The following is a 15,116-nucleotide window of genomic DNA, read 5'->3' as shown; positions in this document are numbered from 1 at the left end:
ATTGGCTACTGCATTGGACAGTGCTGGATATATCTTCTCTCAATCTCTGCATTCCTCCATTTCAGTCTAGAGAAGAAGTCTTCAGACTAGCATTGGTCTGCAACCCATACTTTGAGTAGCCCTGTTCAGAGCATGGAGTCTAGAGCTAGAAAGTCCTTGTGTATCTTGGGAAAATTACTTAAATGCTTTGTTCCCTGGTTTCATCCCTTGTCAAATGGAGAAAATTCAAGTAGTCCCTGATTTACAATGAGGTTCTGTTCTGATAACTCCATGGAAAGTTGTTTCTGACCTAAGTCGAACACCACTTTTTCTTTTTTCTTTTAAACACTCAGCCATAAATGATAATTTAAACCACCAAAAGACAAATTCTGCAAGCCTGTCTCCTGGTCACCAGCTTCCAGTCCCTCTCTTTCCATGAATCCATGAAAATCCTCAGCTGCTCCTTCTCTTCATGTCCCCATCTCTGTCTCTGGTATCGCTGCTTCTTTGGATAAGGTCCTGCATTCTGCTTGTGCTCTTCTCCCTTGATGGTCCTAGGGCCCTCTGTTTCTGGACTGTAAGATTTACTATTCCCCAGTTTTTGTTACAAAACTTCTACCTTTACAGATGTGTTAGTCTCAATTAGTCATGATAACAATTACTCACTATTGAATCATAAGAATCTTGTCCCCATCTCTTTTTACCAGACCCATCTAGACAAGATGAAAATGATTCATTGTGAATTCTATCTTCCCCCTGAACACTCTTAAACTAAATTTCTTCTTGAAAACTTGTAAGCCAGTCAGTTCGTGCCTTTATCACCTCCTCATTTTAGGTAGTCAGTGTCTAAGTTGCCTGTCCCTATCTACTCTGTGTACAGAGGGGATAGCCGAACACCACTTTTTAATAAAAGTTTTCCTTACTACTGTCATTTATTAGTAGTATACTTATAAATGTGTTTTTTGTCTTTGGAGGTTGGAGACAAACCTATAAATATATTTTAATAATACATACATTCATACATAAAAATACACACATCTTTTTTAAAAATGGACAATATTGACATTAAGTTTATTGCAGTAATAACACACTTGTGGAAGGTTCTGGGTCATCTAGATTATCTCTGGGACTGAGGATGGTGTTTCTAGTCAGAAAATTAGCAAATGTTGTCTGTATGGTCCTTTTATGCTTTGCAATATTTGATGTAGTATATATTACAATAAGTTGTACAAAAACAGAACAAAAAAAACAATGGTAGGTAGTAAGTGTGTTTCATTTTAACTTGACTATGACATAAAATTGGGGATTCCCTATAATAAGAAACGACATCACCAAATTATTGTGAGTATTCAGTGTGTTAATGAATGTAATATATTTAGAGCATGGTCTGACACTGTATGAACAAGTAAGTAGCTGGTTCCTATCTTTCCCATTATTGTTATTATTTTCATTACTACCATGTAGGTGATGAGGTACTACAAAGTTAGATGATAACAAAGCCCAATCTTTATACTTTATATTATCTTTTTTTTTTTTGTAGTAGCTTAGCTTTCTTCCTTCTAATAAGCCATCGCAATCCCTGGCATATGGTAGACATTCAGAATCTTTTGAATATGCACATAAAATGCTCTTGGGGCATACATGATGAAAAAGTCATTTTCAGTAGAAGGGGACTAGGGAAAGTCATTTGGAAAAGATAGCATCTAAAAGGTTCTTAAAGGACAGGTTGGGTAGGCAGAGAAGAGGAAAGAACATACCAGGGAGCTGGGGCACTGAAACCCTTTTGAAGCTATTCTAAGGGGAGATTCCACCAGCTGCTCCTCAGATACCCTATACAGGGTTGCACTTGGTTGGAATCAGTTCGACGGCACTTAACAACAATAATCCTATCACAAGGAGCTCTGGTAGTGCAGTGGTTAAGCACTCAACTGCTAATCAAAAGGTTGGTAGTTTGAATGCACTGGCTGTTTTATGGTAGAAAGAATTGGCAGCCGGCTTCCTAAAGTTTCAGAAACCCCATGGGGCAGTTCTACTTTGTCCTGTCAGGTCACTGTGAGTTGGATTTGAATGGGTGGCAACAGATTTTGTTTTGTTTAATCCTATCACAAGGAGTCCTGGTGGCACAAAAGCTGATTAAGGAAAGGAGGAAAGACCTAACAATCTAGTCCTTTAAAGATCACAGAGTAGGGAACCTAGTGGGGCAGCTCCACTCAGTCACATAGGATCACTGTGTGTTGAAATTGACTTGATGGCACCTAACAACAACCCTGTCACAGATGTTACTACTGCTAATATGACTTCTTCCCCTCTTCCTCACCCTCTTCTTCTTTTAGCCTTCTGGCATATTTTAAACAGAATTACTTGATTTTTTGGGTTTCATACTGTATCTTAGCAAGGCCAACCACTGTCCCTTTACTTCTCCCTTCTTGAGTTACAGTTACTGAAGCTGATGGGGGAGGCTGTGGAATGGTTAAGAAGAGGAGAGTAGCTGCCCAAATAGCAACCTCTGTTCTGGGGAAATGGTGTGACATTTCCACTCAACTAAACATGCCTTTTTCTTACTTATGTTAATTATCTTAGGAAGAACCAACTGTATAAAAACAAAAAAGATGAAGTACCTTCTCTTCACAATTGTCAGCATTGTTGACCTCATATCCCTGGGCTCTGCCATCTCTCAAAGGACTTTTCAAGAAATACAAGAAGAAATAGCCAGCTATGGAGATATTGCTAAAGCTATCATCAATCTTGCTGTGTATGGTAAAGCCCAGAACAGATCCTATGAGCGATTGGCACTTCTGGTTGATACCATTGGCCCCAGACTGAGTGGCTCCAAGAACCTAGAAAAAGCCATCCAAATCATGTACCAAAACTTGCAGGAAGATGGGCTGGAGAATGTCCACCTGGAGCCCGTCAAGATACCCCACTGGGAAAGGGGAGAAGAGTCTGCTGTGATGCTGGAACCAAGAACTCATAAGATGGCTATTTTGGGTCTTGGCAGTAGTATCGGGACCCCTCCAGAAGGTACTGTTTGCTTTTTCAAGTCAATTTTCTGTGTACAACTAAGATCACTTAATACAATTGATTATAATGTACATAATTTACATTATAATTTGATGATAAAAGGAAGACATAATAATGTCTACTCTCTTAATTTTTCATCCTTCTTCCTTTTTTTCTCTTGCTTCTTTCTGTGTTTTCTGAAAGAAGACTATGGGGTATAACTTTTAAAATGGAAAACCTGTAGGTATTTCTAATCTCATGGTACCATTTTACATTACTACAATTTATCAACCTTATTACTACATTTATCAGCCTTATGATTTAGTAATTTCCATCTGGTAAAATTCTTAGTGTCTCTGTAGATTGTTAACATATATGTAAGTAGGATGAAAAAACTATGACCTCTTCCATGGTGGCCTCAAAGTACAGAATTTTTTAAATTAAAGAAATTGGGAACATAACCTTGCACACTAAATTTGTTTAATTATTTTATAAAACTGGAAGTCTCTAATCCAAGGAATTTTAGTCTTTAATTCAAGGAGGTGTACTTATTAGCACTCTGGTGCAGCTTCATCAGACAATACAAAGGACTACATTTGGGATTTGTAACCAGTCCACAGTGTCAGTAAGTCTTCAGTGTGTTCAATGGACTAATTTCCTATGGCACAGAAATAGTTTCTGTCTGTCCTTTTGTTTTCTTCTTTAATGCCAAGAGGAATACCTACTAGAGAAGGGGAGAGCCAGAGTATTTTTCAACATTTTTACGGAGATAAAATGTATATACCACAAAATTTAAAATACCATTTCAGTAGTTTTTAGTATATTTATAGTTGTACAACCATTACCCAATCTAAATATAACTATATTCATTGTCCCTGACAGAAACTTTGTACCCATTACCAGTCATTCCTCATTTTCCTCCTCCCTATAGGCCTAGGCTAGAGCCTTGATGTTGTTGTTAAGTGCCGTCAAGTCAGTTCCTACCCATAGCGACCCTATATAGAGTTTCCGAGGAGCAGGTGATGAGCTTGAACTGCCAACCTTGCAGTTCCAACAGCTTTGCAGTCTGCCTTATTAACCCACAGCGCCACACCAGGACTCCCAGGTCAAAGACCTGTTGTTGTTATTGTTAAGTGCCATGGAGTTGATTCCGAGCCATAGCGACCCTGTATAGGGTTTCTGAGGAGCAGCTGGTGAGCTTGAACCACCGACCTTGCAGTTCAAATGGCTTTGCAGTCTGGTGCATTAACCCACAGCACCACACCAGGACTCCAGGTCAAAGACCTAGGTAACCCCTAAATCTACTTCCTGTCTGTGGACCTGCTTGTTCTGGAGATTTCATGTGCATGCAGGCATACACTGTGTGCTCTCTGTGACTAGCAGCTTTTACTTAGCTTAATGTTGTCCAGGTTAGTCCATGCTATATCAGTACTCCATTCCTCTTGATAACTGATAATATCCCATTATATGGGTGCATATTTTGTTTATCCATTAATCAGTTGATAAACAATTGCCTTTTTCATCTTTTACCTAATATGAGAAATGCTGCTATAAACATTTATGTACAGTTTTTTACGTGGACATATATTTTCATTTCTCTTGATTCCTATGAGTGGAATTGCTGGGCCTTATAGTGCTTTGTTCTGTTGTGCATAAGGTTGTTTTAAGTTGGAACCAACTCAGTGGTTCCTAACAACAACAACAACAACAACAATATAGTAGCTCTATGTTTACCATATAGGGAAACTGTCAAACTCTTTTCTAAACTCATGGTACCATTTTACATTACTACAATTTTACATTATATTGTTGTTGCTGTTAAGTGCCATCAAGTAGGTTCCAACACATAGTGGCTCTTACAGAGTTTCTGAGGACCAGCTGGTGGATTTGAAATGCTGATCTTGCAGGTAGCAGTCTAATATTTATCTTACAGTGCCTCATCAGGACTCTAAGTAATGCATAAGGTTTCCAGTTTTCTACACCCTCTCTAGCACTTGTTACTGTCTTTTTTTATTAGAGCTATTCTAGTGTGTGTGTGTGCTGGTGGTGTTATGGTTAAGTGATTATCTGCTAACCAAAAGGTCCACAATTTGAGCTGACTGGAGCCTGCAAAGGAGTAAAGACCTAGAGATTTGCTTCTGCTATGAGACAGAATCGACTCAATGGCACACAAATGTGTGTTGTATCTCACTGTGGTTTTGATTTGTATTTCCCTAATGACTAATAAAGCAAAAAGTCATTAAGAAGACAAGAAAGAAGGAAAAGGTCAAAATGGATGCCAGAAGAGACACTGAAACTTGCTCTCCAGCATAGAGATGCTAAAGCAAATGGAAGAAATGAGGAGATCCAAGAGCTGAACAGAAAATTTCAAAGATCAGCTCAAGAAGATAAGGCCAAATATTACAACAAATGTGCAAAGATCTGGAATCAGAAAACCCAAAAGGATGAACACGCTTAGCAATTCTCAAGCTGGGGGAACCGAAGAAAAAATTCAAGCCTTGACTTTCATTATTTAAAGATTTTTCTGGGCAAAGTATTGATGATGCAGAAAGCATCAAGAGAAGATGGAAGGAATATACAGAGTTACTGTACCAAAAGGAAATGGTTAATGCTCAACTGTTTCAAGAGGTAGCATATGATCAAGAGCCAATGCTACTGAAGGAGGAAGTCCAAGGTACATTGAAGGAATTGACAAAGATCAAGGCACCAGGAATTGATGGAATAAAAATTGAAATCTTTCAAGAAAGTGAGGCGGCGCAGGAGGTACTCACTCATCTCTGCCAAGAAATTTGGAAGACTACTATCTTCCAAATTGTAGATTGGAAGAGATCCGTATTGTGCCCATTCCAAAGAGAGGTGACCCAATGGAATGCGGAAATCTTTGGACAATCTCTTTGATATCCCATGTGAGTATAGTTTTACTAAAGGTAATACAGAAACGGGTGCAAGCATACATTGACAGAGAACTTTCAGAGGTTCAAGCCAGATTCAGAAGAGGCCATGATCTGAGGGTTATCATTGCTGATGTCTAGTGGATCTTCGGACAGAGAATATCAGAAAGATGTTTACCTATGCTTTATTGACTATGCAAAGGCTTTTGATTGTGTGGATCATGACAAGCTATGGATAACATTGCGAAGTATGAGTATTCCGGAACACTTAATTGTGCTCATGAGGAATCTGTACATGGAGCAAGAGGCAGTTGTTCAAACAGAACATGGGAACACTGAATGGTTTAAAATTAAGAAAGGTGTGCGATACGGTTGTATTCTTTCACCATACTTATTCAACCTGTATGCTGAGGAAATAATCTGAGAAGCTGGGTTCTATGAAGAAAAACATGGCATCAGGATTGGAGGAAGACTCATTAACAACCTGCGATATGCAGATGATACAACCTTGCTTGTTGAAAGTGAAGAGGACTTAAAACATTTACTGATGAAGATCAAAGAGCACAGCCTTTGGTATGGATTACATCTCAATGTAAAGAAAACGAAAATCTTTGCCACTGAACCAATAATCAATATTCTTATCAATGGAGTAAAGATTGAAGTTGTCAAGGACTTCATTCTTGGATTAACTATCAACACTCATGGAAGCAGCAGTCAAGAAAACAAATGACATATTGCATTAGGCAAATCTGCTGCACAAGACCTTTTAAAGCGTTGAAGAGCAAAGCTGTCAGCTTGAGGACTAAGGTATACCTGATCCAAGCCATGGTGTTTTCAATAACCTCATAAGCATGCGAAAGCTGGACAGTGAATAAGGAGGACCGTAGAAGAATTGATGCTTTTGAGTTATGGTGTTGGAGGAGAATATTGAAAGTGCCATGGGCTTCCAAAAGAACCAATAGGTCCATTTTGGAAGAAGTGCAGCCAGAGTGCTTCTTGGAGGCCAAGATGGCCAAACTCCATCTCTCATCCTTCGGACATATTGTCAGGAGGGACCAGTCACTGGAGATGGATATCATGTTTGGTAAGGTGGAGGGTCAGAAAAAAAGAAGAAGATCCCAATGAGTTGGATTTGCCAAGTGGCAGCATCGATGGACTCGAGCGTGACAACAGTAGTGAGGTTGGCCCAGGATCAGGTAGTGTTTCATTCTTCTGTGCATATGGTTGCTATGATAGTCGGTACCAACTTGATGGCACCTAACAGTAACAATAAAAATGACTAATAAGGAGTCCTGGTGTGGCCCTGTGGATTAATGCAGTGGACTGCAAGATCGGTTTGAACTGCAGGGTCAGCAGTTCAAGCTTATCAGCCTATTCAAGGTCACTATGAATCGGAACCCACTAGATGACACTTAACAACAACAATGACTAATGATGTTGAACATCTTTTCATTTGTTATTGACTATATATCTTCTATAGAAAAATGTCTATTCAAATGCCTTTTTTTTTTTTTTTTTGCCATCTCTACTGAAGGTCGTGACACCCTGGCGGCACAGTGGTTAAGTGCTCAGCTGCTAACCAGAAGGTTGGTGGTTTGAACCCACCAGTCTTTCTGTGGGAGAAAGATGTGGCAGTCTGCCTTCATTGATATTTATGGCCTTGGAAACCCAGCTCTACTTTGTCCAATAAGATTGTTATGAGCTGAAATTGAATTGGTGGTAGGGGGTTTGGATTTTGCTTTATTAACCAAATGATGGGTGATTCATCTACCCACCGGTACCATGTAAGAAAGGACTAGTGAACTATTTCTGTATAGAATATTGCCAAGACAACCTTATGGAGCAATTTGATACTATCGTACATGGGTTGCCTTAGTTGAAATCCACTTGAAGGTATTGGGTTTGAGTTTAGTATTAAATTGCCTGATGAAGTTTTAATTTCCATTATTTACTTTTCAAGTCCAGAATTTTCATTTTATATTTTAAATTTTTCTATCTCTTTATTAGTCTTCTCTATTTGATGATACATTTCCATCGCAACTTCTTTAATTCTTTAAGTATGATTGCTGTTAGTTTCTTGAGCATACTTATAATAGCTGCTTTGACTCTCTGCCTGTTGATTTTAACATCTGGTTTCTATTGCCTACCTTTTACTCCTTATGTATGGGTCACACTTTACTTTTTAGTCTTATGTCTCATATTTTTTTTCATTTGAAAATTGAACATTTTAAACAATATGCTATAGCAATTCTAGATTATATATTCTTCATCCCACCTCCATTGGGGGCTGATGCTTTCTTTTCTTGGTCACTTTTTCTTTGCTTATAATTGGGCTACACTAACTCAGAAGCCTATTTCCCCAACAGTGTGAAGTTTCTGATGTGTCTGCTTAGAAGGTTTAGAAATATCTTTATTTTTAGATTTTAGCCTGGTTACCTAGGGATCACCCTTGGGACAAAGGTTGTGCTTCACCTCTTTAGCCAGTTAGATGGCTAAAAACCCTTTTACCATTGCATGCTTGTGTGGCTTGAAGGCTGTTATTAGAGTTTAGGGAGTTTATGTTTTTGTTCCATGTTCAACCAGGAACTAGGAGCGTGAAAGTTCCCTCTCCACTGTCTCTTAAGAGGGTGCAGCTTTGGATGTGCACACAGTCTTCCAGATAGCCAGGGGTGCATGTGATGTTATTGTTAAGCCTGACTTCACAGTAGTTACCACTACATCAGAGTAGTTTATTTTTCAGCCAGTTTTTGGTCAAAGGCTGTGCTTAAGCCTGTTATGCCAGTGAGACTTTTGCCCTTTGTTGGAAGATCTGTGTGCAGGGGGTGTTTTTCAAATCTGACCCATATCTTCTGATTCCTCCAGAGAGAGTGCGTCCTAGCGTGTGAGCATAGGCTTTCTAACTGCAGTTTTCTGTGATCTCAACAGGGCCCTTCTTGGTTGTTTCTTTCTCCAGTTCTCTTTCTACTAAACTTCTGACTGCTTTGCCATTTTGCTTGCTGTTGTCAGTATCATGCAGCTACCAGTCCCTCATAGTTGTTCTCTACCAAGATCTCCATTGCTTTCTAAAACACCTTTGGATTTAGGAATGCTGTATGCTCTTTCCCAAATGAAGTCCGTTTCCTCAGCTTGAAGAGATGCAGAGTGCTAGCTCCCCATGACCTGCCTCACCCTCTGGGCACAGGAGACAGGCACAGTGATGGCAACCTCTCCTCTCAGGTGATACCCTTCTTCTGTGAGCAGGCAGGTGCTGGCATGTGGGGGACTGGCATCCCAGGGCTTCTTGCTCAGCTTGCTCCTTGAATTTGGAAACTCTGTCATTCAAACAAACTGAGATGGAGTGATTGAAAGCTTCAATCCTGTTGCCTGTTCCTGGGGAATAGGTTTCTGCCTTATTAGTTGCATCTGCATAGGAGAATGGGACCTCATTTCTCTCAGTTAAGCTTGCCTGCTGTAGGGCTTTTACAATAACAGGATGGAAGACAGTTGAGAAAATCCAGCGACCTGCCTGCCCCAGGGTGAAACTGTAGTCCTAAATGGAAAGCTAAGGGCAGATGTTCTTCTTGTTAAGTGCTGGCAAGTCACTTCTGACTCACAGAAATCCTGTATAGGGTTTCTGAGGAGAGGCTGGTGAGCTTGAACTGCCGACCTTGCGGATCAAACCAACTTTGCAGTTCAGCACATTAGCCTGTAGCACCACACCAGAACTCCCAAGGGCAGATGGAAACCCCTTTTCTTGACTACACTTATCTAGAGTAGAGTAGCCAGAACAGCATTTCTGTAAGGCAGAATTGGGGACAGGAGAAGGGAGCAAGTTAAGGCTCAAATGCCATATCCTAGCTGCTCTTATTGAGATGTACTTGGTTTTCTTGAATGAATGTTTGTCTGTGCTGTATGCCCTTAGAACATTTTGAAAGATCTGAAATACCTTAAAAAGAAAAAAAAAAAGAAAGCAGTTAAATAATTATTTTGCTGGGGAGTGGGTCTTCTAATTTCCTTAGTTCTAGGAGACTCAATGGGATGGTCAGTGTTGATTACTCTGACTCTGGATCTGGGTTCTGTGATGCCAGCTGAGGGTTGTGTTTCATTCCTTTTTATTAAACACTAGTCTGTGTCTTAAAAACACCCCCCCCCCGAAAAAAAAACCCCACAACAGCAACAATAATAACAACAATGTGTTACCACAGAGTCAATTCTGACTCATAGTCACCTTTTAGGACCAAGTAGAATTGCCCCATAGGGTTTCCAAGGCTGTAATCTTAATGGAAGCCGACTATTACACCTTTCTCCCACAGAGCAGCTGGTAGATTTGAACCACCGACCTTTCTGTTAGCAGCAGAACACTAAACCGCTGTCACTAGGACTCCTTAATCTATATTGAAGGCACCATTTATTTTAACAAGCATTCTCTTTTTAAGCCCTCTTAACTACCCTCCTAACTAATGAACTCATAGCATGGCACTGTAGGATAAGCACTGGACTGCTGACTATAAGGTTGGCAGTTCAAACTCATCAGCTGCTCTTGGGAAACCCTATACAAGAACCAACACAACAGTGCTTAACAACAACAAGTATTGTAAAGAGTCCTGGTGAGGCTCTGTAGGATAAACACTGCACTGCTAACCACAAGGTTGGCACTTCAAACCCACCAGTCGCTCTTCAGAAACCCTGTCCAGGGTCGCTGTGAGTCAAAACCAACTCAGCACTTAGCAACAACTATCTTAAAGGAGTGTGACAGCTCTCTGTAGAATAACCACAAGATCAGTAGTTCAAGTCCACCAGCTGCTCCATGGCAGAATGATGAACTATCTGCTCCTGTGAAGATTTTCAACCTCTGAAAACCTACACACAGTCACTATAAGTTGGAACCTGCTCATCAGCACTTTATAACAACAACAGCAATCTTAAAGAAACCTTTTTTACAGATGAAAAAATCAGCCTCCAAGAGATTAAGTCGCTTGCTCTGGTTTGCACAAGTTGAAAGAGGCCAAGTTTGGACATGATCAAACTGTAACATTCCAGAGTTAGGCTTTCGGTCACTGCTTCCCATACAAATATTTTTCTATTACTTTTACTTATAAGATTCTTCTTTTCAACATTTGGTGGAAGCAGATCTGTTTCAAAAGCTGCTGATACTGTGCTGTGATGGTAGACTGTATTGATTTCTGCATCTCTCTTTTGGGCATGTTTTCTCATTCCCCTTTCTTTTTGATCCTCATTTCTCATTCTGTAGCTGGGCCTGCTCATCTCTGGCTATCTGCCTGGTATCAAAAAGTAAGCCAACTTACTGATTGCTCCTGGGGCCTTTAAAACCCAGGGGAAGTGATTTTTACTCACTGGAATCTATTTTGGTGTTCCAAGACTCACTTTCACCCCATCCCTCATTCCATGGGGCTCAAAGTAGATAAACAGTTGTCTGGCAACTGGGCTATTTTAAGCTCTGAGGAGACTAGAGAGCAGGGCTGGACCAGGTGTGGAAAAATTCCCATAGGAAATCGTGTGAAGTCAGTATCAAAGATCTGTGGATGCAGGTAGAGTAGTGTAGAGTGGCATCTTCTAGCGTCTATGCTGGTAACCTGTGTTCTCTCCTTGGTTTAGCCACTTACTAGTCGTGTGACCTTGGCCAGTCATTTAATCTCTATGGACCTTCATGGTGCAACCTGTAAAATGAGTCAGGGCCTGAATTTGAGTCTATAAGGTCTTTACCAGCCTGGAAAGTGTATGATTTTGAGGAACACCTATAAGGGATCGGTGTTCATGAGAGCAGAATTCTCCCAGACAAATGCTATGGAGCAGTCCTTAGATAACCATCGGTGGTTTTATAATTTTCCATTTGTAAACTTGAATACTACCTTATGTAGTAGCTGGATGAGGTCTCTGGAGTTGTGAGTGAGTCATTGGAAGAAGGAAAATGTATGAACAAGCTGAGTGAGACAGGCTGCTGAACCAAACTTTGCCTTAGAAGTAAGGAAGGATGAACTATAACTTTCTGTCAATCCGGGGATAATACAGCAGACCCCAGATTGGAATGGAATGACTCTAAGGATGAAAATCAGCAGTCAAATCCAGGAAAAGCAGCAAAGAGGAATTTGGGCAGAATGCCGTGGCTCTTACCCAGCAAACACAACTTTCTGGGTCTTCATCCTGTGATCTCTGGACCCCACACAATAGGTTGGATACTGATTGTCTTTGAAGACAAACATTCCCTTAGAGGCACTGGCATCCCTAAAATAGATGTTGTGTGCATGTTTTCTAGCAGTTTGGGAACTCTTGAAAGACTAGACTGAGTCTTATCCATCTCTCTACACTCAGTACCTAGTTTTGTACTCTTGTTGTTGTTGTTGATAAGTCCCGTCAAGTCAGTTCTGACCCATAGTGACCATGTACAGGGTTTCCAAGGAGCAGCTGGTGATCTGGAACTGTTGACCTTGTGGTCCAAACTGACCTTGCAGTCCAGCCCATTAATCCACAGCGCCACACCAGGACTCCTCTGTACTCTTAGTACATAGTAATTTTATACATTCAATATTTAAAAAGCAGTGAATTTCCTTTATGCAGTCCTTTCCTTTGGATATTATTTGCTTGTAATAAAACAAAAGTACTTCCTTCTGCACAATGAATGAAGATGCTGTTGATCTGTCTCCATTTGCTTAGACTTTTTCTGGTTATAAAATTAACACTTGCTCATTATAGAACATGTGTACAACATATAAAAATAAGAAAAGACAACTGTTATCTTTTCAGCTGGAGTTACTAGAAGCATTTAAATTTGTCCCTCTAACCTTTCCATATGTGTATGTATGTAGATACATATCTATATAACCATGTGTGTATGCATGTCTTTTACAAGTTTAAGATCACATTACACTGCCCCACAGGGTCTCCTAGGCTGTAATCTTTATGAAGACAGATCACTGGGTCTTTTTTGATGCAGAGCAGCTGGTGAGTTTGAACCACCAACTTTTTGGCTAGAAGTTGAGCTATTAACCATTACACCATTGTGGTCCCTCAGTAAATGGTGAGGATTTTAATTTGGTTATCATACTTGGTTCAAAATGAATTTTTATAAAGAAATGTCAAGATGCTAGTGAGCATTGATTTACCCCATTTCATTTCTTCTAAATAAATTATTTCTTTCTCATGTTTCGCAGGATGGCTGGTTGGGATTGGAGTGTGGTTGAGTGTACAGTATGTGAAGTGTAGTCACAGATCAGCCACCCCCACATCCCTCGGCACTCTAAAGTCTTCTAAGAGGTTGAGTTCTCTCACTCAGTTGACCAAACCTCATTGTTTGTAGAGTGGTGGGCAACATACCCTTAAAATGACCCCTAGAAAGTTGAGTCCCAGTCTTTCTGGACTTGCATTTTGAACTTTGTGTACTGATTGCTATTTTTGTTGGTTTGTGTCAAAGTGTGTGTACCTCAGCTCATGACCTTTCTTTATGGAACTGATTTAGGAATGGAAAGAGTATGCAGAGAAAATGCACAGACTGGCCTTAATGTGTACATTGACTGACTCATTAATGCTCAGTTACAGAGCATAGAATCCACTCTCCCTGATTTAAATAGAGATGGGCATCTCAGAGGGTTTCAAATGCTTACAGAATCATTGGGAAAGTTGAGAAAGTAGACTTTAGGCTGAGCTTTTCAGGAATGAATTTGAGAACCATTCTGTAGAATCAAGCTGTTGCTTTCTCTAGATTAAATAATGTCCTTTATCAGAAAGCTGAGGTAGAAAATTAAGGCATGATGCTTCTTCAAAAGAGTAGGAACAGCAAAAAACAGGCTACCTAACTCTGCCTTCCAGATTTTGCTTAAGTGCATAGAATTGCTGATGCTGAAATTACTTCTAGAACTCTAGCTGCAGGAGAGTTCCAGAAATGTTGTTCTGAGGTTTTCAGACTTTACAGATAAGCACATTTACAAGAGGTTAGAATGGGTGTTAAAACCAATTGTCCACAACAAACATGATGCTCATTTCATTGTGCCACCTAATCAACAATGGGATATGAACTTACTAAAACAAAATAAGCGAGTAAGTAAATATACCAACCATTGGTTAAATAGTACAGGAAAGACCACCAATGACAATTTTGTACTCTGTAAGTGATGAATGGTGCTGTAGGGTAAGCACTGGGCTGCTAACTGCAAGGTCGATGGTTCAAACCCACCAACTGCTCCTCAGAAACCCATACAGGATTGCTGTGAGTTGGAACCAATTCAATGGCATTTAACAACAACAACAGCACTAGTAACAACAAAACATAGATAAAGTAATCACAAGTGAGTTATGCATTGAGTTTGAACCCAGCAGCTGCTCTTTAGGAGACGATGGGACTATCTGCTTCTGTAAAGATTGACAGTCTCAGAAGCCCAACGGGCAGCTCTACTATGTCCTGTAGGGTTACTATGAGTCAGAATGGACTCAGTGACAGTGGGTTAGCTTTGGCTTAAAAGTGAAATGCCAGAGTACATCTCCCTGGACATCCTGATTGGTTGGAGAGACATTGTGGTTAGACTGTTTGTCAAGTTTGTCAGAGAAGTTAAAGTGGTTTCTCCTTCACCTTTTCTACCATTCTTCTCCTATCGATGGTGCATGCTCCCTTTTCATAGACCTCATCTAAAATTTTGGCAATCTCAAAGGTTTTTTTTATCTGCCTGTAAACATTCTTTTTAAGAGTTATGTGTTCAGAGGGCTAGAGCTGAGAATGAAGCATCCAGCTGATAGGAAGTGAGGGGAGATGCACAAGAACACCCAAACTTGCAGATAGTACCTATTTGACCTAGCCTCGATGACTTGATAATCAGAACTCTACTGTTGTTGTTGTTGTGAAGTGCCGTCGAGTCGGTTCCGACCCATAGCGACCCTGTACAGGGTTTCCAAGGGTGTAAATCTTTACGGGAGTAGAGAGCCTTATCTTTCTCCCGCGGAGCCGCTGGTAGTTTCGAACTGCTGACCTTAAGGTTCGCAGCCTGATTCGTAACCACTACGCTACCAGAGCTCCTTCTAGAGGAAGATAAAAAAAGTTTATTTTGTTTTTTTTTTAATAAATGAAAGGAAGGTAAATTGCGGCATTTTGATGAACTTGACCTATAATCATGGATGTAGTAGCCGAAAATAACAACAGAGAGGGGAGGTGTCTTCACATCAAGTATCTATGCTATCCCCTCTTTATACAGGGTAGACAGGGACCGGCAACTTAGACATTGACTACCTAAATTGAGGGAGTGATAAAGGCACCAAGTGACT

General features: G+C 40.3%; 1 protein-coding gene across 1 annotated transcript in view; it reads left to right on the top strand.

The window, feature by feature from the left end:
* Positions 1-2,555: 2,555 nt before the first annotated feature.
* Positions 2,556-15,116, top strand: part of CPQ (carboxypeptidase Q) — a 577,066-nt gene continuing 564,505 nt past the window's right edge. The window contains exon 1 of the mRNA XM_006859198.1: positions 2,556-3,000. Within this exon, the coding sequence (XP_006859260.1) occupies positions 2,589-3,000 (412 nt within the window). The 5' untranslated portion in view covers positions 2,556-2,588. The remainder of the gene's footprint in view (positions 3,001-15,116) is intronic.

Source organism: Chrysochloris asiatica, unplaced genomic scaffold (assembly GCF_000296735.1).
Source record: "Chrysochloris asiatica unplaced genomic scaffold, ChrAsi1.0 scaffold00031, whole genome shotgun sequence".
NCBI classification, from domain to species: Eukaryota; Metazoa; Chordata; class Mammalia; order Afrosoricida; family Chrysochloridae; genus Chrysochloris; species Chrysochloris asiatica.
This window is presented reverse-complemented; position numbering and strand designations above follow the sequence as displayed.